The 21,506-nt window shown below is 42.6% G+C and overlaps 1 protein-coding gene across 1 annotated transcript in view; it reads left to right on the top strand.

The window, feature by feature from the left end:
- The first annotated feature begins 4,285 nt into the window (after window positions 1-4,285).
- Window positions 4,286-21,506, top strand: part of LOC134574757 (uncharacterized) — a 62,241-nt gene continuing 45,020 nt past the window's right edge. The window contains exons 1-4 of the mRNA XM_063433848.1: window positions 4,286-4,292; window positions 5,022-5,626; window positions 7,437-7,575; window positions 9,595-10,416. Coding sequence (XP_063289918.1) covers window positions 5,243-5,626; window positions 7,437-7,575; window positions 9,595-10,416 — 1,345 coding nt within the window. The 5' untranslated portion in view covers window positions 4,286-4,292; window positions 5,022-5,242. The remainder of the gene's footprint in view (window positions 4,293-5,021; window positions 5,627-7,436; window positions 7,576-9,594; window positions 10,417-21,506) is intronic.

Genomic DNA, 21,506 nt, shown 5'->3' with positions numbered 1-21,506 from the left:
ACTAAGGATGAGATTTCAGCCAGAGAATTATCTAGGGATCTCGAGGAACTGATATCCTTTGTCATTCTTATTGATATCAGACTCCGAGAGTGACCCTCGTTCAGGGAGTGCCTGCGGAGGTCTCCTGTATATTTGGCACCAAGCTTTTGTTCCCCAGCCATCCTTCACCTCCCAAGTCTCCTGGTCCAGAGTCCTCTGGCAGTGTGGAGCCAAGGCTGTTAGGCTTCACAACTCTCTCTGTTGGGGAGTGGGCCTTTAGGAGGAGGGAAGGCCTGTGCCTATACTGCAGCCACCAGGGTCCCCTGTTAAAGTCTTGCCCAATTCATCCGGTAAAATGCCCACACCTAAGATACTTGGGTGGTCTTTCTGTATACCCAGAGATCTATAAAGACAAACCCTTGGTGCCTATTATCCTCTGCTGGCCTGTGTCATCCGTTAAAATACAGACATTACTTGATTCTGGGGCTGCAGACTTGTTCATAGACAGAGATTTTGCATTGGAGCATTCTCTATACTTTTACAGCCTGGCACCTCTCTGCTAGCTTTCAAACCCATTGATGGCAGACCACTACAAACTATCCATGAGACCGTGCCCATATCTTTGACTGTAGGGACACTACACCATGAGATGATTCAATTCCAGGTAATTTCCTCTCCATATTACTTGGTTGTTTTGGGATACCCTTGGCTACAGAAGCATAACCCCACATTCGATTGGCAAAAATCTGAGAATATTATCTTGTTCCCAGCAATGTACATTTACTTGTCTCTGGAAACCGGTCAAAATTCTGTGCACGTCTTCTTCATCTTTGTTGCCCACTGAATACCGAGAATTCCAAGATGTATTTGACAAGGGTCAGGCTAGTGTTCTGCCTACATACTGTCCTTATGACTGTGCTATCGAACTCCAACCTGATGCCATTCCTCCTCGTGGCCAGATTTACCCGCTGTCTGCAGCAGAGAATCAAGCCATGGAGGAGTATGTTACAGATGTTTGTGAAAGGTTTTCATTCGCAAGTCATCCTCTTCTGCCGAGGCCAGCTTTTTCTTTGTAAAAAAGAAGAGTGCAGAGTTGAGACCCTGTATCAACTATAGGGGTCTCAATCGCATCACTATTAAGAGTGCTTACCCCATTCCCTTGATCACTGAGTTATTCAACCGCCTCAAGGGAGCTACTGTCTTCACTAAACTCGATCTGAGAGGGGCATATAATCTTGCCTGGATAAAATGATGCATAGTGTCTGCTGTATGTATAGTATTTCACCATTCTTTTTTTTTTTTTTTAAATTCTTTATTTTATGCGTGCAGTGGTAATAACAAACATTCGCCATGACTTATAACAGGAGCCACAATGGTAAGGACAATGTGCTAACAAATAAGTTCAAGATAGGCTGCACTTTTTTTTTTTTGAAAAGGGAAAGCAAGCTTAGTCACAATGAAGGCATGAAGGACAACTCAAAAGTTACGGCTAGTAATAATTAGGTTTAGATGCTGTATAGTCTGGTCTATCGATGACACAGGTAATGCCCCTATACATATAGGTGATTACGTTTAGCTAGGAACTGTGGGTCAACTTAGTAGGTAGGTTTGATTAGTCATGTCAATATTGCGGCTGCAGCGTGTACAGTAGTTTCATAAGACATACAGACTAAGTCAGTTCTGACATTTAAGCAGTTTCCTCTTCTGTAATAAATCTACCGCTTAAGCAGGCTAGGTCTGATATTGCATTAGATCATCACTGAAGCATTACTGATACACTCTGTTAAGCCTAGTTGGCCAATATTAAAATGTTAGGTCTGACAGTTGCACCTAAAGCCAGAAGTAGGTCCTGGACCCATGAACCATAACATTAGAACATGGGTTAATATACGTCAGGTATCAGAGCTAAAAACAAGAAGCAAAAATCACGTTGCTTAACAGATTGTAGACATTGCCTACATTACGTGGTCGTAGGTACATTGTGGTTAAACTGTACCCGTTCTAAAGTGGTATGAAATATGCTAGTCTAGTAGCACTGTGTGATTTGTGGAATGCTAGGCAACTCATTTGTGGATCGCTAGGTAACTCATATGTTGGTTTAAGACGGGGTAATATCTGGTTAAGAGAGCTCTGTATATAGAAGGGAACGTGTTGGCATAGTCATGCTCCTGAGTAGTGCGGTTGGTATGGAGTCATCATACCGCTATGTATCGCTGGTTAGGCGGCTAATTTAGTGGGAAGTGTTGTAGTACGTCTACAGGGAATGGGGGGGGGAAAGGGGGAGGGGAAAGGGAGAGGGGAAGGGGGGAGAGGGGAAGGGGGGAAAGGGGGGGGGAAGGGGGGGAAGGGGGGGTGAACTGTGGAGGGACGCCATGTTGGTGTAATGTGTGGTCTGACAGGACCGGTCAATACCATCCGTATCTCAGGTTGCACCCTGTCGTGTGAGCAGAATGGCATGTTCTATCTGTGCCATGAGCGTTGTGTGGTATTCGCTGGGTAACAGATGGTTGGTGTTAGCTTGTTGTGTTGTGTGCGATAGGGGTCATGTGTCCTGGTGTTGGGGGGGGGGGGTTGATGACCCAGGCTAGGTGTATGTGTCAGCCAGATTAAGTGTACTAAAGAGGGGGTTTGGGATCAGAGTTGAGGCCCTTTCAAAGCATTTGTTAGAGTCCTTAAAACTAAAGTCTCTGTGTCAGAGTCCCTCAGCAGGAGGTGGTTTCATTGTCAGGTCGGTTGTTCTCTTCTGTGCTGTACCGTGCCCGCCTTCAGGTGGTGAGTGCCACATATGGATCAGGTGTGCCTCTTGTTGGCACGAACGGGATGGATCTCTCGGGGTCCCACGAGAGTCGTTGGGGAGTTGCCCTCACAGGGTCTGCCTGATTGAGGATGTCTGGAGGGAGACCCAGCGCTTGCAGGAGCGGGGCTGCGTCGTCCAGTTCCCTGACTCGGTGGGAGTCTGGTCCCAACTGTACTGTGAGTATGTGGGTCGCTTGCCATCTGTATTTAAGGTCCCGTTGGCGTAGAAGCGTGGTGAGTGGCTGGAGGGACCGCCGCCGCCAGGGTATCTCCCGAGAGGTCGGCAAAGAAGCTCACCGCCATTCCCTCAAACTGGTATGGTGTCTTGCCCCGCAAGGCGGCTTGGACCGCCATTTTATCCCTCCTGGTTTGGAAGGCGAGTATAACGTCTCGCGTGGCTTCAGTTGGCGCTTTGGGTGGTTTTGGGATTCTGAAAATGTTGGTGAGGGCTATCTTGTTAGCCTTAGCGGGTGATAGAATAGTGGCCAGTAGACGCTGGACCACCTGTGGTAAGTCTGTGTCGGGGATCGTTTCAGAGATCCCTCTGATTTTCAGATTGTCTCGTCTTCCGGCATCTTCCTGCTCCGCCATCCGGTGTTCGTGTAATTTTTGCTGCCGTTGGAGATCACTTACAGCCCGTTTAAGTTCCCCGAGGTCCTGAGTATTGGTGCCGGTTGTGCATTCGAGTGCATTTAGGCGGGTTGTCAGACCCTTCAGGTCTCCTCTCAGTGCCGTGATATCTTCCCGCAGGTCTTTGTGATGTTCTGCAAGCAGCCTCGTGAGGACCGCTACGGTCACTGGTGCGGTGTCCGGGCTGATGCCAGTCGGCTGTGTCGGCTTACTCAGTGTGGGGGTTGGCAGACATTCATCTCCGGATAGATCTTCAGAGAAGTCGGAGCAGCCTCCGTGAAGCGCCGCCATATTGGTCTCATGGGCCTCGCGGGCCTGTCTCCACATGTCCCCAATTGTAAGTCCCGGAATGGGTTTTTCTTTGGGTATCTTTCTTGTTTTTCGCCCCATGGCACGTAGGGGGGTGTAAAGTGTCGCTGTTAGTCGTTTGAGGGTTTGCAATCCGTTATTTTTCTGGTTTTTCCTTGTTTTTGCCACGGAGCTCCTAGTCCATGCGGCCACTTAGCTCGGCAGTCAAGCTCCGCCTTCACCATTCTTTTTAAAGGTATATCACAAGTTAATTTTATATGATAATTTTCATTCATGGGAACATTAGAATACACGGTTAAGTTCAGATTCATCGTATATATCAAAATATTGCTTCATTGTTTTATTATTCTCTTTATCAGAATCTACATCTTCTGCAGGATCTGATTTTCACAGACTGAGTAAGTCAATTTAAGAGACTTTTTTATTATTTTTATTATTGTATGTTTTTACTCTATGCTTTATATTTCTTTATTTAAGGAAAGCTACTATTATTTAATTTGCAGTTGAATTTAGAAGATCAGATAGATCAAGAATTTCTTTTCGACCAAAACCTGTGGGAACTCCAATTTGTTCTGAAGGTAATATATTCTTTTATTCACTTTTTTTGTACAGCAATATCTAATGGATATATGGTACTTTTTATTTACAAAATGTATTTATTCTACTGAAATAATAATGTTAAAAAATAAATTGTAGAATGTGTTATTTCTTTTCATATAAAAATGAGAAATGAATAGAACAATTTTGGACTGGAAGGAATGGAAGGCATCTGAAGAGTAACAGAAAATTAGGGGTATACAAAGGTGAAAACAAATAAAAAATAGTGACTTATGAGAGTGTAACATCAATACTAGTTTTTTTTTTTATAAAGAAACATGTTCTTCAGTACTGTACATGTATGAAGATTTATGAAAATAAAGAGTGGCATGTGTTTATATGAGAAACATGGAATTGGAACATAGATCATTGTGACTGACTGGAAAAAAAAAGTTTGGGGTTTAGGATTATGGTTTCTTAGATTAACAAATACTTTATACTACTTTCTCTCGCAGTGCATGTTGTTGTTATCATGTAAAACATCCCTAATAATATTTTTTTAATTAAGGTAAAATAAGATATTTATTAAATTATAGATTAGTTATAATTATAAATTATAGATTAAAAATCATGAAAAATATGTATTTGTATAATTATAACACAAGTTCAAAAAAGTCCAATTTAGAAACATTAACATTTTAGTCATATTTAGTCATTTTAATTCGTTCATAGCAGGTCTGAACAAGAAATGTTGTTTTTTTCCCCTACAGAGAGCATTGTTTTCCTTGAAGACATAAAGAGATTGACAGTTCCTAAGGAAGTCCTTCATTACTGTCACCACAAGAATGAAAAGATTAGCATTTTTTCTGCCAAAGTCTTGACAAGGCTAATTAAGAAAGATATTATAACATTTTATAAAAAACAAGATTTGCAAATATTTGAAAAAGAAGTGAGATTCTTGATTGGCGGTGAATATAAAAAAAAATATGAAATGAATAACGAGTTTGAGAAGCTGTACTTCTGGATTTTAGCAGCAGCCTACCTGAAAATATACCAACACAACTGTACTGAGCTAAAAACCCATTTTAAGCATATAGAATTAAAAAAGCTTAAATCTAGCAAGAAGCCATACGACCATCTCTGCCAAAAAACGTATCATAAACTTACTGTTTCCTTGATTGAAAGAATCAAACATTGGTCAACGCCTTTAGACCACAATAAGACGTATCCTCGAAACCTAGAAAAATGTCTTTCCTTTCTAGACCATGAAACATCTGCTTCTGGAAAAGATCATGCAGTAAAAACAATGAAGAGCTATTTACCCAATCTGCCTTGGGATGTAAAACACATTTTTGTAGCAATAATAACAGAAAAGGTAAAGGTAATTTTTGTCTGTTTGTTTAGGTGTAATTGTACAGAAAGAAATGATCTCATTCTAAAACTGCATGTTTTAACTTTATCAGCACAAAGGTGATGCACCGAAATTAGCCATAAACTTAACGGCATATATCTACTTCCGACACTCCATTTCAAATGAAATGGCTGGTAAAAATATTTTCACCATGTGATAGTACATTGTCATTTTGCTGTAAGCATTTACGGCCCCTAACCCCCATACTACAGCTATTAACACCCCCACTACAGACCCTATCCACCCACTACAGCTTATGTGTCCCTATTACAGCCCCTATTCCCCCATTACAGTCATTATCACCTCATCAGAGCCATATACCCCCTCATTACAGCCCCTAACCACCCCACCCCCACACTACAGTCTTTATCCCCCAATTAAAATGTCTATCATTCCCACTAGAGCCCTATCCACTCACTAGAGCTCTCAACACCCCACTACAGCACCTATTCACCTATTATAGCTTCTATCACCACATCACAGCCCCTTTCTCCCCACTACAGCATCTGTTCCCTTAGTACATCTTCAATCACCACATTACAGCTTCTTTATTCCCACAATATAGTCCCTGCAACCCCTATACCCCCATTGCATCCCTTACCCCAAATTACAGCCCCTAAGCATCCATTTCCAACACTACAGTCTCTACCCCCCCCAATAATGACCCCCTATCCCTCTATTACAGCTCCTAAGCCCCCACTACAGCACCTATTGCACACAACAGCCTATATACCCCACATTACAACCGTACAGCCCCAGTACAGCACAGTATATATGTCCTGTCTGTGAGTTGTAATATTGACCATGGCTACAGATTCAGTGTATTCAGATTCACGAATAATACAATTCAGGACCTTACGAGATTTATTTCAGTCATTTTTCCTAAAGTGATTCAACAATGGGATATTATTGAAGCAAGGCCTATTCAAATCAGGACCCAAAGTGACATGTGTGATAAACTGTGTAATTTGATTGCTTTGATGTAATGGCATCAGTCCAAATAAATAATCCGTAGACATTGCATCATAACAGCTCCTTTTGGTATTCGCCTAAACACTGTGTTTCAGTTCTTTACACTTCCTCAATATGAAATAACCTATGAACCTAATACTGCTTTAGATTGATTCAGAGTCTGATATATTACACTGCAGCTTATTATATCATTACATGGTCTGCTTTGTAACATCTCTCCTTAAAAGTACACTCTAAACACAAAAACAACTTTAGGTTAGTGAAGCAGTTTTTTATTATATAAATCATGGCCCTTGCAGGCTCACGGTCCAAGTTCCTCACTTACACAAGCTCCATAAAAATTCTCCATAAAGAAGTTCACACAACTTCTGTGTAAGTATTTCTTAATTCTAAGCAAAAGTAAGAGAGAAAAAGAAATGTTTTAAATGCCTTTATTTTATGAACTAAACAAAATGGCAGTAGTCCTGCTTTTCTATGGTGCCTATGACAAGTCATGTTATGCAATATGTCTGACATACCACACTGTGCAAAAAGGGAAGCTAAAGCCTTTTGACTTCTTTTTTAGAAAGTGTGTAAGGAGGTTGTGTGAGCCAGTGGATGTTTGGCTGTGATTAGACTCCTTTATAGCAGAGAACTGAGCAACAAGACTACAGAGGCATTATTTATACAGCAAAACCTCTTTATTAAAGGTGTTTGGTTAAGTAGAGTGTCCCTTTAACAGGGATTTCCTGACACTTTTAGTATAAGACTTTTTCATATTGTTTTTTTTTTTTTTTCACTTTCAATTCTCATCACTTTTTAGATCTTTCAGAAGAAATTTGAGGAATCTGCTATGTACTTTTTCACACACATTTGTGATTTGGTGGGAAAAAAACATGGTGAAATATTCCTGCCTGTGGTTGAATGTGCAACAGAGTATATCCAGAAGAACTGGACAAAAGGTACCATATGAAACATTGCAACATTGACAAAATAGATTAGGGATGTATCCTATGAGATAACCCTTTATGGGGCTAGAAGGCTGCCAAGCTCTGGACTATTTTTTTTATCAGTTTTGGGGATCAGGAGACTGGCCATCTCTTAAGGCCATATTGTTCTATTACTCAACACAGAACAACCCACGGGAAGAAAAAAGAAATAGGGGCTTATAATAGGACTCCTACCTAGTTTACCGTCCCTTCCACATCACCACACAAAGAAGAGTAGAGGCCATGAACCAGGATATCTAGGCCACTAACCAGGACATGTTGATACTAGTTTGGTCCCAAGGTTCCCCACATATACATATTATATATATATATATATATATATATATATATATATATATACTAGTGCTCAAACGTTTGCATACCCTGGCAGACTTTGTAAAATTTTGGCATTGGTTTTGAAAATATGATTGTTCATGCCAAAGAAATGTGTTTTATTGAAGCATAGTTATCATATGAAGCCATTTATTACCACATAGTTGTTTGGCTCCTTTTTAAATCATAATTATAACAGAAATTACCCAAATGGCCCTGATCAAAAGTTTATATACCCTTGAATGTTTGGCCTTGTTACAAACATACAAGGTGACACACACAGGTTAAAATGGCAATTAAATGTTTTCCCACACCTGCGGCTTTTTAAATTGCAATTATACCATGGGCCTATACATGTAGTATTACTAGGCGTACATCTTGACTTATTGTCAATACAGCCCTGGCCACCGTGGACAGTGTCCAGCGTATCAGGGAAGATGGAGTCATTCATCGGCAAAGATTCATTCCCCCACTGACCAACAATTCCGCTGTTATTTTAGACTGGGCTTGAAGCCATTATCAAGGACAACTGGTTCTGTGACACATGGCCCGCAGAGACATGAAGCCTTCTTTTTTAGTAACCTTCAGCTCTCGTTGTAGTATACTCCATCGCGGCCACTGCACAAACCTGGGGGTCTCTATGGGGGAGGAAGTCTGTCAATTACTACTTAAACACAGCAGTATTAAAAGTTACTTGGTTGGCAGCAACGCAGCAATTTTACCTTGTCTGCATACATATACCAACCTGTCACAACATAGCAGCTGAAGCCTTGTCTCAATCCCATTTCAGTTATTGCTCCAAACATTCTATGGCTGCTTAACCACATACTAAAATTCCTACATTCCAGGATCACATTCTGGATTAGCTTATCTCATGGTCATGGTAGATTGCTGGCAGACGCTGCTCTCTCTGTTTATACCAACCATTTATATACCAGAACTCTGGCCATTTTAATAAGTTCACTTCCGAATATCGAATCGTTAATCCGTACTCCATTGATACCATGGTGTTCACATGCTTTTGCCACTTCAACCTTAAATTAGCTAACAAACACTTAAACTCATCTCATACCGACCTGCAGACATATAGCTACATACTCTCAACAGTAAATGGTGCTAGGTCAACTGACTAGACCAATTGTCAAACACTCACAGGGCTACACAGGCATATGCTCTCTTTAAAGGTTACACTGTAACCACTCACTACATCAAATTAATCCTGTACGTCAGGACACAATTCATAAAACTCTGATAGGACCCTTCAACATATTCAGGTCATTCTTTTAGAATAAGCACTGCTTCTGCAGCCTTTAGCAAACATCCTAGCGCACATCATAAACTGGAACATTGGAATCATCTGCATCCACCAGATATCCCTACCCGAACGTCGGTTTCGGCACACCACAATAGACTTAAACCACTACTATAACTCAGCTTCTTGCCCTACCGACTACTAATAGAAAGGCGGAGCCTGTGGTTGTGGGAGTGGTTTATCCGGCCTATTGAAGTCAATTGAAGTCAAGCGTAGCTTGTAACCTTGCAACTCAGTCATGCAGAGAGTCAATTTAAAATGGCATTTTCCTATTTATTGTTTATTTTCTTAGAACCATTTAAGCCATGCTCCTGTTATAAAAAAATATATATTTCTTTTTGTTTTAGGAACTTTGGATGCATCTTTAAAACTTTTTGAAATGGTTTTGAAAATGTTGGACAACATGAAGAAAAAACCATACAAACTTACTATTATTTTTGACCATTTCTTTCAAAAACTTTTATATCACCCTTTAAGTGATGTCAGGACATTTGTAGCTAAATTTTTATTCAGAGAATATCTAAATGGATTTGATTTAAGACAACTGGGCAGTGCCTGCATCAGAGTTAGTGATGAACTTGTTGAGAAATGTATCCGCGAAAAGTTATCCAACAGCTACCCAGACTTGATTGTCAAAGAGCAAGTTGACAAAGGTTCAAATGCACTAGTATTTGTTGCAGAAACATCGGGTGGTAGTGAATCTCTGTTATACATGCTTCAGCAAAAGACTTTAAATGACATCTTGCAAACTAATTCTACAGATGAAGCCTATGAAAGCTTTCATGACATATCACGAGCAGTAAATAAATGTCAAGGACATGATAATATAATTAAGTTGCAGAATATTCCATCATGTTCTGCACTTCCATTTTATGTAGTTGAACATGGCATACCGCTATTGCAATTCTTACATGAGAAGGAAAACAAGCTTGCGTGGTCACAGATGATCGATCTGCTTATCGATATCACCAACGCAATCAATCATTGCCATAATCAATCTGTTATCCTTCGTAATATCACTCCTGCCAGCTTTGAAGTTGTTCCAAGATTAAATGGGTCTTTTCAAACAAAGCTTTCTAACTTTCAATATGCTAAGTGCACACTTACTGAAGAAACTGATAACAATGCAGAGGAATACATAGAAGATATCAATATCCTAAGCTTCCAAGGTAGGACCATATTTAATAAAAAAAGCAGCTAATAAATATTACTAAAATGATTTCTGTATTAAATATAATAATTAAAAGGATTTGTAAAAAAAAAATAACAATTTCACACCTGTATGCAGGACGTGTCTACAAATGTTTTTGAACTACATGCAAGCATTGTTAATGAATTAGTGAATTAAAAGAGAATTTTAGATTGTGATCTAAATTTTGAAATTCATTTTAAAATTTCTTTGAATTTCTGACAATTTACACTTATCATGCGTATTCACTAAAGTGAGCATTGTCTAGAATTCCCCTTCAAAATTAATTGTGCACACTTAATGAAGAGACTGATAAAAATGCAGAGGAATACATAGAAGATATCAATATCCTAAACTTCCATGGTAGGGCCATATTTAATAAACAGCAGCTAATAAGTATAAGTAAAAATGCTTTCTGAATAAAATATAATAATTAAAATCAAGGAATTAAAATATAGTAATTTCAAACCTTTATTTAGGAGACGTCTAAATATGTAGTTTTTCTTTTGTTTTGTGTTTTACGTGCAAGCATTGTTCAAAGACTCTCAAACTAAAATAGTGATTTTTGAGTTTACAGTGTGGCTTAGTGATTTTGAAAAGAGGCATACTAATTTAACAAAATTACACCAGATACATGTTGCCACCCACAAATTGTTGCATAGAAAACTTTTCTTAATAATCACTATCACTGTGATTAGTTCAACAAATGCACAGCTTAGTAAATAAACTCTAAGATGGCTTTGCATTCTTTTGTATTCCTGACAATTGTTGTATTAGCAAATAGCCATGTTACACTGTTAGCCTAAATTGAAGTTTGATATCTCAAAGGGAATCTGTACTGCTTACCTTGTCCACTGCATCCCCACTGCAATCTCATTAAAGAGGTGATTGTAACACTTCTGTACCACCCATTACCAGTCTGCCCATGCTCCTTTTATTTCTTTACTGGTTGGCTCTGCTTGGGTATACTTCCAAAAGCAGGGCAAACCCCTACCATGATGCCAACACACTGACTTCGTCCCAGTGTGATGTCGCTTGGACGCAGTGATGTTATGTCCTATGCTCCCTAACCAGCGCTAGCAGTACCGGCTAGGGGGGTGCAATAGCAACCACAGCACATGCTGTGGATGGAGAACAGAAGGACCTTCTGTGGAAGGTGTTTTCTGCTCTCCCTGTCTCTCAATTCCTTAGCCTTGAGTATTTTCTGAGGAATTGATAGACGGATGCGAGAACAGTGGCGTATATATAGGGGTCGCAGAAGTTGCAGCTGCGACCGGGCCTGTCACTCCAAGGGGCCCAGCTGCCCAGTGGACCCCTGCGCCCGGGTGCCCGCTGTCATGTTTTGCGTCCCCGGAACGCTCGGCAAACCGCTGGGGCCACCGTTCAAGGGGTCAATTGGGTGGCCCATGCTGTTATGGCCACTCAATGGGTATGGATTTTCAGGGGGCCCGGTCAGCGCTGGGCGCTTTTACAGATGACATCACACGCTGGGAGGAAGTGACTGCCTCAGTCACTCCTCCTAGCATACACAGAACCTGCACGGGAGAAAGCAGAGGAGGGAGTCAGAGTGGGAACTCTGACTCCCATCAACCTGGGCCACCACTGGACAGCAGGGACAGTCCCCCTCCTGCACCTAAAAGGTAGGAAACATTTTGTATATGTGAGTTTGCTTGTCTGTGTATGTGTGTGTCTGTCTGTATGTGTGCCTGTCTCTTTGTATGTATGTATGTGTCTTTGTATGTATGTGTGTCTTGTGTGTGTGTGTCTGTATGTATGTATGTATGTATGTGTGCCTGTCTGTTTGTATGCATGTGTGTGTCTGTGTGTGTATCGGTCTCTATGTATGTGTGTGTGTGTCTGTGTGTTTAGTGTCTGTCTGTATGTATGTGTGCCTGTCTGTTTGTATGTATGTGTATTTGTGTGTCACTCTGTGCGTATGTGTGTGTGTCTGTGTGTATGTATGTGTCTATGTGTGTGTGTGTGTCTATGTCTGTATGTGTGTATGTATGTGTCTGTGTGTATGTGTGTGTGTGTCTGTTGGGAGGGGGAGAGGGAGGGGAAGTTTTAGGGAAAGAAGAGAGGGGAGGGGGGAAGAGGGGAGGTGGGGAAGAGTGAGGGGTAGAGGGAGGGGGGACATGAATCAGTTTCGCACCAGGGTCCCATGGATTGTGTGTATGCAACTGTGGAAGAAAAAAAACTATATTTAAATAGATTTTTCCTCAGTCACTCCTCCTAGCATACACAGAACCCGCACAGGAGGAAGCAGAGGAGGGAGTCAGAGTGGGAACTCTGACTCCCATCAACCTGGGCCACCACTGGACAGCAGGGACAGTCCCCCTCCTGCACCTAAAAGGTAGGAAACATTTTGTATATGTGTGTTTGCTTGTCTGTGCATGTGTGTGTCTGTCTGTATGTGTGCCTGTATCTTTGTATGTATGTATGTGGCTTTGTAAGTATGTGTGTCTTGTGTGTGTCTTGTGTGTGTCTGTATGTATGTATGTATGTATGTATGTGTGCCTGTCTGTTTGTATGCATGTTTGTGTCTGTGTGTGTATCGGTCTCTATGTATGTGTGTGTGTGTCTGTGTTTTAGTGTCTGTCTGTATGTATGTGTGCCTGTCTGTTTGTATGTATGTGTATTTGTGTGTCACTCTGTGCGTATGTGTGTGTGTCAGTCTGTATGTATGTGTCTGTGTGTATGTATGTGTCTATGTGTGTGTGTGTGTGTCTATGTCTGTATGTGTGTATGTATGTGTCTGTGTGTATGTGTGTGTGTGTGTGTCTGTTGGGAGGGGGAGAGGGAGGGGAAGTTTTAGGGAAAGAAGAGAGGGGAGGGGGGAAGAGGGGAGGTGGGGAAGAGTGAGGGGGTAGAGGGAGGGGGGACATGAATCAGTTTCGCACCAGGGTCCCATGGATTGTGTGTATGCCACTGTGGAAGAAAAAAAAATATATTTAAATAGATTTTTCTCTCAAGCTTTACATTTGCTAGCAAAACTGACAGCACAATGTATAGAGGGAATATTAAGCTAATGTTAATTATGTGATGACAGGCCCCATTTAAGTACATTGTAGTTAATGGGGAATTCAAAGTGAATAAAAAAAAAATATTTAGATTTTAGGCCAATGTATCTGAACTGAAAGCATAGTTGGCAAATTATCCAATTTTCCTATTGTGGTCTAGCATTTGAAACTAATTCTTAAATCACTTTAAATTCCTGACAATTTACACTTATTATGGTTATTCACTAAAGTGAGACTCGTCTAGAAATGACAGCAAATTCAAAATTAATTTCAAATTTAAAAAAATTATAGTCAAACTGGAAAAAGTTAACTATGCTTTCAGTTGGGTACTTTGTCCTTAAATTTGAAATTCACTTTGAATGCATCTTGAATTCCCAACATTTTCACTTTAATTAATACAACATTTGAGTGCATAACTACAATAGTGATGTACCGAACTGTTCGCCAGCGAATAGTTCCTGGCAAACATAGCGTGTTCGCGTTCGCCACGGCGGGCGAACACATGCGTGGTTCGATTCACCAACTATTCGTCATCATTGAGTAAACGTTGACCCTGTGCCTCACAGTCAGCAGACACATTACAGCCAATCAGCAGCAGACCCTCCCTTCCAGACCGTCCCACCTCCTGTACAGCATCCATTTTAGATTCATTCTGAAGCTGCATTCTTAGATAGAGGAGGGAAAGTGTAGCTGCTGCTCATTTGATAAGGAAATTGATAGCTAGGCTAGTGTATTCAGTGTCCACTACAGTCCTGAAGGACTCATCTGATCTCTGCTGTAAGGACAGCACCCCAAAAAGCCCTTTTTAGGGCTAGAACATCAGTCTGCTTTTTCTTCCTGTGTAATCTAATTGCAGTTGCCTGCCTGCCAGCTTCTGTGTCAGGCTCACAGTGGATACTGTGCCCACTTGCCCAGTGCCACCACTAATATCTGGTGTCACAATAGCTTGCATTTAAAAACAAAACATTTTTTTTCACTGTTATAGATTAAATAGCAGTTAGTTGTCTTCAAGCGTGTGTGTCAGGCCTACAGCGTGTACTCTGCCAACCTCTGCCAGTGCACAGTGCCACTCATATCTGGTGTCACAATAGCGTGCATTTAAAAACCCCAAAATCTTTTTTTCACTGTCATAGATTAATTAGCAGTTAGTTGTCTGCAAGCATCTGTGTGTCAGAAGATAGGTATTGGATCAGCGCTGAGTGATCTAATAGGACTGCGAACAAATCGAAAGCTGCAACCTATGGGTATGAGGTTCCCTCTAATAACCTCAAAGGAAAAATGGCAAAAATACAATAATAGGTCGCGCTAAATACAAATGGATGTGAAATAACAATGTAAAATAAATAAATAGAAATATAAAATATAAAATATATATAATATATATTTTATATTTCTATTTATTTATTTTACATTGTTATTTCACATCCATTTGTATTTAGCGCGACCTATTATTGTATCTGTGTGTCAGGCCTACAGTGTGTACTCTGCCAACCTCTGCCAGTGCACATTGCCACTCATATCTGGTGTCACAATAGCGTGCATTTAAAACCCAAAAACTTTTTTCACTGTTATAGATTGAATAGCAGTTAGTTGTCTTCAAGCGGGTGTCAGGCCTACAGCGTGTACTCTGCAAACCTCTGCCAGTGCACATTGCCACTCATATCTGTTGTCACAATAGCGTGCATTTAAAACCCAAAAACTTTTTACACTGTTATAGATTGAATAGCAGTTAGTTGTCTTCAAGCGGGTGTCAGGCCTACAGCGTGTACTCTGCCAACCTCTGCCAGTGCACATTGCCACTCATATCTGGTGTCACAATAGCGTGCATTTAAAACCAAAAAACTTTTTTCACTGTTATAGATTGAATAGCAGTTGTCTTCAAGCGGGTGTCAGGCCTACAGCGTGTACTCTGCCAACCTCTGCCAGTGCACATTGCCACTCAAATCTGGTGTCACAATAGCGTGCATTTAAAACCAAAAAACTTTTTTCACTGTTATAGATTGAATAGCAGGTAGTTGTCTTCAAGCGGGTGTCAGGCCTACAGCGTGTACTCTGCCAACCTCTGCCAGTGCACAGTGCCACTCATATCTGGTGTCACAATAGCGTGCATTTAAAACCAAAAAACTTTTTTCACTGTTATAGATTGAATAGCAGTTAGTTGTCTTCAAGCGGGTGTCAGGCCTACAGCGTGTACTCTGCCAACCTCTGCCAGTGCACAGTGCCACTCATATCTGGTGTCACAATAGCGTGCATTTAAAAACAAAAAACGTTTTTCACTGTTATAAATTGAATAGCAGTTCGTTGTCTGCAAGCGGGTGTCAGGCCTACAGCGTGTACTCTGCCAACCTCTGCCAGTGCACATTGCCACTCATATCTGGTGTCACAATAGCGTGCATTTAAAACCAAAAAACTTTTTTCACTGTTATAGATTGAATAGCAGTTAGTTGTGTTCAAGCGGGTGTCAGGCCTACAGCGTTTACTCTGCCAACCTCTGCCAGTGCACATTGCCACTCATATCTGGTGTCACAATAGCGTGCATTTAAAACCCAAATATTTTTTTCACTGTTATAGATTGAATAGCAGTTAGTTGTCTTCAAGCGGGTGTCAGGCCTACAGCGTGTACTCTGCCAATCTCTCCCGGGGCACATTGCCACTCATATCTGGTGTCACAATAGCGTGCATTTAAAACCAAAAAATGTTTTTACACTGTTATAGATTGAATAGCAGTTAGTTGTCTTTAAGCGTGTGTGTCAGGCCTTCTGCATGTACTCTGCCAACCTCTGCCAGTGCACATTGCCACTCATATCTGGTGTCACAATAGCGTGCATTTAAAACCCAAAAACGTTTTTCACTGTTATAGATTGAATAGCAGTTAGTTGTGTTCAAGCGGGTGTCAGGCCTACAGCGTGTACTCTGCCAACCTCTGCCAGTGCACATTGCCACTCATATCTGGTGTCACAATAGCGTGCATTTAAAACCCAAAAACTTTTTTCACTGTTATAGATTGAATAGCAGTTAGTTGTCTTTAAGCGGGTGTCAGGCCTACATCATTACTCTGTCAACCTCTGCCAGTGCACATTGCCACTCCTATCTGGTGTCACAATAGCGTGCATTTAAAACCCAAAAACTTTTTTCACTGTTATAGATTGAATAGCAGTTAGTTGTCTTCAAGCGGGTGTGTCAGGCCTACAGCATGTACTCTGCCAACCTCTACCAGTGCACATTGCCACTCATATCTGGTGTCACAATAGCGTGCATTTAAAAACAAAAACATTTTTTTCACTGTTATAGATTGAATAGCAGTTAGTTGTCTTCAAGCGCGTGTGTCAGGCCTACAGCGTGTACTCTGACAACCTCTGCTACTGCACAGTGCCACTCATATCTGTTCTCACAGTAGCTTGCACGCATAGTACCACTAATCCAAAAAAAAAATGACAGGCAGAGGCAGGCCACCCCGCAGGGGCCGTCGTGGTGCTGTGATTCCCTTTTGCCCTAGAATAATGCCCAATTTTCAGAGGCCACGTACCCTGAACTTGAAAAGTACTGAGGACATAGTTGACTGGCTAACACAGGACACCCAATCTTCTACAGCTTCCGCTCGGAACCTTGACGCACCATCCTCATCCAGCTTAGTTTCGGGCACCTCTCAAGATACCACTCACTCGCCTGCCGCCACCACCAAAACTAGCAACACAGCCACTTTACTTGGTATGTCAGAGGAGTTATTCACACACCCGTTTGAAGAAATGAGTGATGCGCAACCATTATTGCTAGAGGATGTAGATAACAGGGATATGTCTCAGGCAGGCAGCATTAAACACATGGAGGTACAGTGTGATGATGATGATGTTGTACCCGCTGCTGCTTCCTTTTCTGAGTTGTCAGATACAAGCGAAGCGGTTGATGATGACGATGCGTCCATGGATGTCACGTGGGTGCCCGCTCGGCAAGAAGAAGAACAGGGCGAAAGTTCAGATGGGGAGACAGAGAGGAGGAGGAGACGAGTTGGAAGCAGGGGGAGGTCGTCGCAAGGAGCTAGTGGCACAGTCAGACAGCATGCATCGGCACCCGGGGTCAGCCCGACAGCACGCCAATCAACGCATGCTGTGTCCACCACCAGAATGCCGTCATTGCAGAGCTCAGCAGTAGGGCATTTTTTTTGTGTGTCTGCCTCTGACAACAGCGATGCCATTTGCAACCTGTGCCAAAAGAAACTGAGTTGTGGGAAGTCCAACACCGACCTAGGTACAACTGCTTTGCTTAGGCACATGATCGCACATCACAAATGCCTATGGGATCAACACATGAGTACAAGCAGCACACAAACTCAAAGCCGCCATCCTCCTCCTGTTCCAGCATCTTCAGCCACATCAACCACTGCTGTCCTCCTTGCCCCCTCTCAACCATCTGCCACTCCGTCTCTCGCCTTAAACAGTGCCCACTCATCTGCTCACAGTCAGGTGTCTGTCAAGCACATGTTTGAGCGTAAGAAGCCAATGTCAGAAAGTCACCCCCTTGCCCAGCGTCTGACAGCTGGCTTGTCTGAACTATTAGCCCGCCAGGCTAATTTACCATACAAGCTGGTGGAGTCTGAGGCGTTCAAAAAATTTGTAGCTATTGGGACACCGCAGTGGAAGGTACCCGGCCGGAATTTCTTTTCACAAAAGGCAATCCCCAACTTGTACTCGATTGTGCAAAAGCAAGTCATGGCATGTCTGGCACACAGTGTTGGGGCAAGGGTCCATCTGACCACTGATACCTGGTCTGCAAAGCATGGTCAGGGCAGGTATATTACCTACACTGCGCATTGGGTAAACCTGCTGACGGCTGCCAAGCATGGAATGCGTGGCTCTGCAGATGATTTGGTGACACCGCCACGACTTGCAGGCAGGCCTGCTGCCACCTCGTCTACTCCTCCTACTCCATCCTCTTCCATAAACTCCTCGGCTTAGTCCTCTTCTGCTGCTGCGTCTTGCTCCACATCAACGGCACCCCCTCAGCTTCCCAGGTACTATTCCACATCCCGGATACGGGAGTGTCACGCCGTCTTGGGCTTGACTTGCTGAGAGTCACACCGGACAAGCACTCCTGTCCGCCCTGAACGCACAGGTGGAAAAGTGGCTGACTCCACAGCAACTGGATATCGGCAAAGTGGTTTGTGACAACGGAACTAATTTGTTGGCGGCGTTGAAGTTGGGCAAGTTGACACATGTGCTGTGCATGGCACATGTGTGTGATCTGATCATACAACGCTTTGTGCATAAGTACACAGGCTTACAGGACGTCCTGAAGCAGGCCAGGAAGGTGTGTGGCCATTTCAGGTGTTCCTACGCGGCCATGGCGCACTTTGCAGATATCCAGCGGCGAAACAACATGCCAGTGAGGCGCTTGATTTGCGACATCCCGACACGTTGGAATTCAACACTCCTAATGTTCGACCGCCTGCTCCAACAAGAAAAAGCCGTTAATGAATATTTGTATGACCGGGGTGCTAGGACAGCCTCTGGGGAGCTGGGAATTTTTTTGCCACATTACTGTACGCTCATGCGCAATGCCTGTAGGCTCATGCGTCCTTTTGAGGAGGTGACAAACCTAGTCAGTCGCACCGAAGGCACCATCATTGACATCATACCATTGTTTTCTTCCTGGAGCGTGCCCTGCGAAGAGTGCTGGATCAGGAAGTAGATGAGCGTAAAGAGGAAGAGGAAGAGTTGTGGTCACCATCACCACCAGAAACAGCCTTATCAGCATCGCTTGCTGGACCTGCGGCAACGCTGGAAAAGGATTGTGAGGAAGAGGAGTCAGAGGAGGAATGTGGCTTTGAGGAGGAGGAGGAGGAAGACCAACCACAACAGGCATCCCAGGGTGCTCGTTGTCACCTATCTGGTACCCGTGGTGTTGTACGTGGCTGGGGGGAACAACATACCTTCATTGAGATCACTGAGGAGGAGGAACAGGAAATGAGTAGCTCGGCATCCAACCTTGTGCAAATGGGGTCTTTCATGCGGTCGTGCCTGTTTAGGGACCCTCATATAAAAAGGCTGAAGGAGAACGACCTGTACTGGGTGTCCACGCTACTAGACCCCCAGTATAAGCAGAAAGTGCCTGAAATGTTACCAAATTACAACAAGTCAGAAAGGATGCAGCATTTGCAAAATAAATTAAAAAGTTTGCTTTACACAGCATATAAGGGGAATCTAACAGGGGGAGAGGTGGAAGTCATCCTCCTCTTCCCACGACCACGCCGGCAAGGACAGGACGCTTTAAAGACGTGTTGTTGATGGAGGACATGCAGAGCTTTTTAAGTCCTATGCATCGCCACAGCCCTTCGGGATCCACCCTCAGAGAACGACTCGACCGATAGGTAGCAGACTACCTCGCCTTAACTGCAGATATCGACACTCTGAGGAGCGATGAACCCCTTGACTACTGGGTGTGCAGGCTTGACCTGTGGCCTGTGCTATCCCAATTTGTGATAGAACTTCTGGCCTGCCCCGCTTCAAGTGTCCTGTCAGAAAGGACCTTCAGTGCAGCAGGAGGTATTGTCACTGAGAAGAGAAGTCGCTTAGGTCAAAAAAGTCTAGATTACCTCACCTTTATTAAGATCAATGAGGGATGGATCCCGAAGGGACTGACAGTTGGCGATACATATGACTAAAAAAGGCCTGATGAGATGAGCTGCCTTGGGCTAAAAATGGTGACCCTATGTAAGAGGAACAGTCCCTATTCTGCTCTGTGTCAGTGTGTATCAGGGTCTCTGAGGACAGGTGTCAATCCATATCTGCCAAGTGACCCTATGTAGGGGGAACAGTCCCTATTCTGCTCTGTGTCAGTGTGTATCAGGGTCTCTGAGGATAGGTGTCAATCCATATCTGCCAAGTGACCCTATGTAGGGGGAACAGTCCCTATTCTGCTCTGTGTCAGTGTGTATCAGGGTCTCTGAGGACTGGTGTCAATCCATATGTCAAGGTGTCAATATGTCATATGTCAGGTGTCAATCCATATCCATTGTGATTTAGGAATGTTAGGTGATTTATGCCCTTTATGGATTAAAACCAGACTCTGCATCGACTGTGTAATTTTCCATGGGGGTTTTGCCATGGATCCCCCTCCGGCATGCCACAGTCCAGGTGTTAGTCCCCTTGAAACAACTTTTCCATCACTATTGTGGGCAGAAATAGTCCCTGTGGGTTTTAAAATTCGCCTACCCATTGAAGTCTATGGCGGTTCGCCCGGTTCGCCGGTTCGCGAACGTTTGTGGAAGTTCGCCTTCGCCGTTCGCGAACCGAAAATTTTATGTTCACGACATCACTAAACTACAAGTGGAATCAATAAATGAACTAACTAAGTCAGGAGTTTGTTAGGGTAAGGTCATGCCGGCCCTAGTTGTCAGGAGTCCTTACAATAGATATTGTTAAAACTTTTAAAACGTTTAATACTCAATGCAAATAAAATTGTTTATTCAAACACTCTTCATACCAAAACTTTCACCATGTGTAAATAATTAATCAATAAAAAAAAAAAATAATAATACTAAAGAATAAAAAGTAAGCGCTTCAATGCTCTATAAGTCTTGACATTTATGTTATGTAGATGGAACAGAACGATGCTGTCCTCTACTGGTCAGACTGTATTGTGGTAGATTCTATTTAGCCTGTTGTAGCAAACAAATGGGGAGCACTCAGCTAAACAGTGGAATATGAGACAAGTGACGTTTTAGTATCTACAGACAATTCACCTGTTATCACTTTTTTTTTATTATTTCACTGTGAGTTGAGGGTTCCTAGTGTTACCAATATTTCACTTAGCACCTATGTTAAGGAGACTCTTGATACTTTTGTTAATATGTATCAATGTTAAGAAAAGTACAATTTTGTGCTGGAACCATGTACCCATACTGTTGCAAAGTAGGACTCTTAGTTCATGCTGTGAGTCAACTGTTTCAGCAAGCAAGTGGTATTTACAGGGAGAAGGCGAATATGGAGAGCTGATTACAGTCTAATCGCTTTCTATAACCTAGTTTCTTTTAGTGTATGCGAAGGCACCCCTT

This window comes from Pelobates fuscus, chromosome 10 (genome assembly GCF_036172605.1).
Source record: "Pelobates fuscus isolate aPelFus1 chromosome 10, aPelFus1.pri, whole genome shotgun sequence".
Lineage (NCBI taxonomy): Eukaryota > Metazoa > Chordata > Amphibia > Anura > Pelobatidae > Pelobates > Pelobates fuscus.
This window is presented reverse-complemented; position numbering and strand designations above follow the sequence as displayed.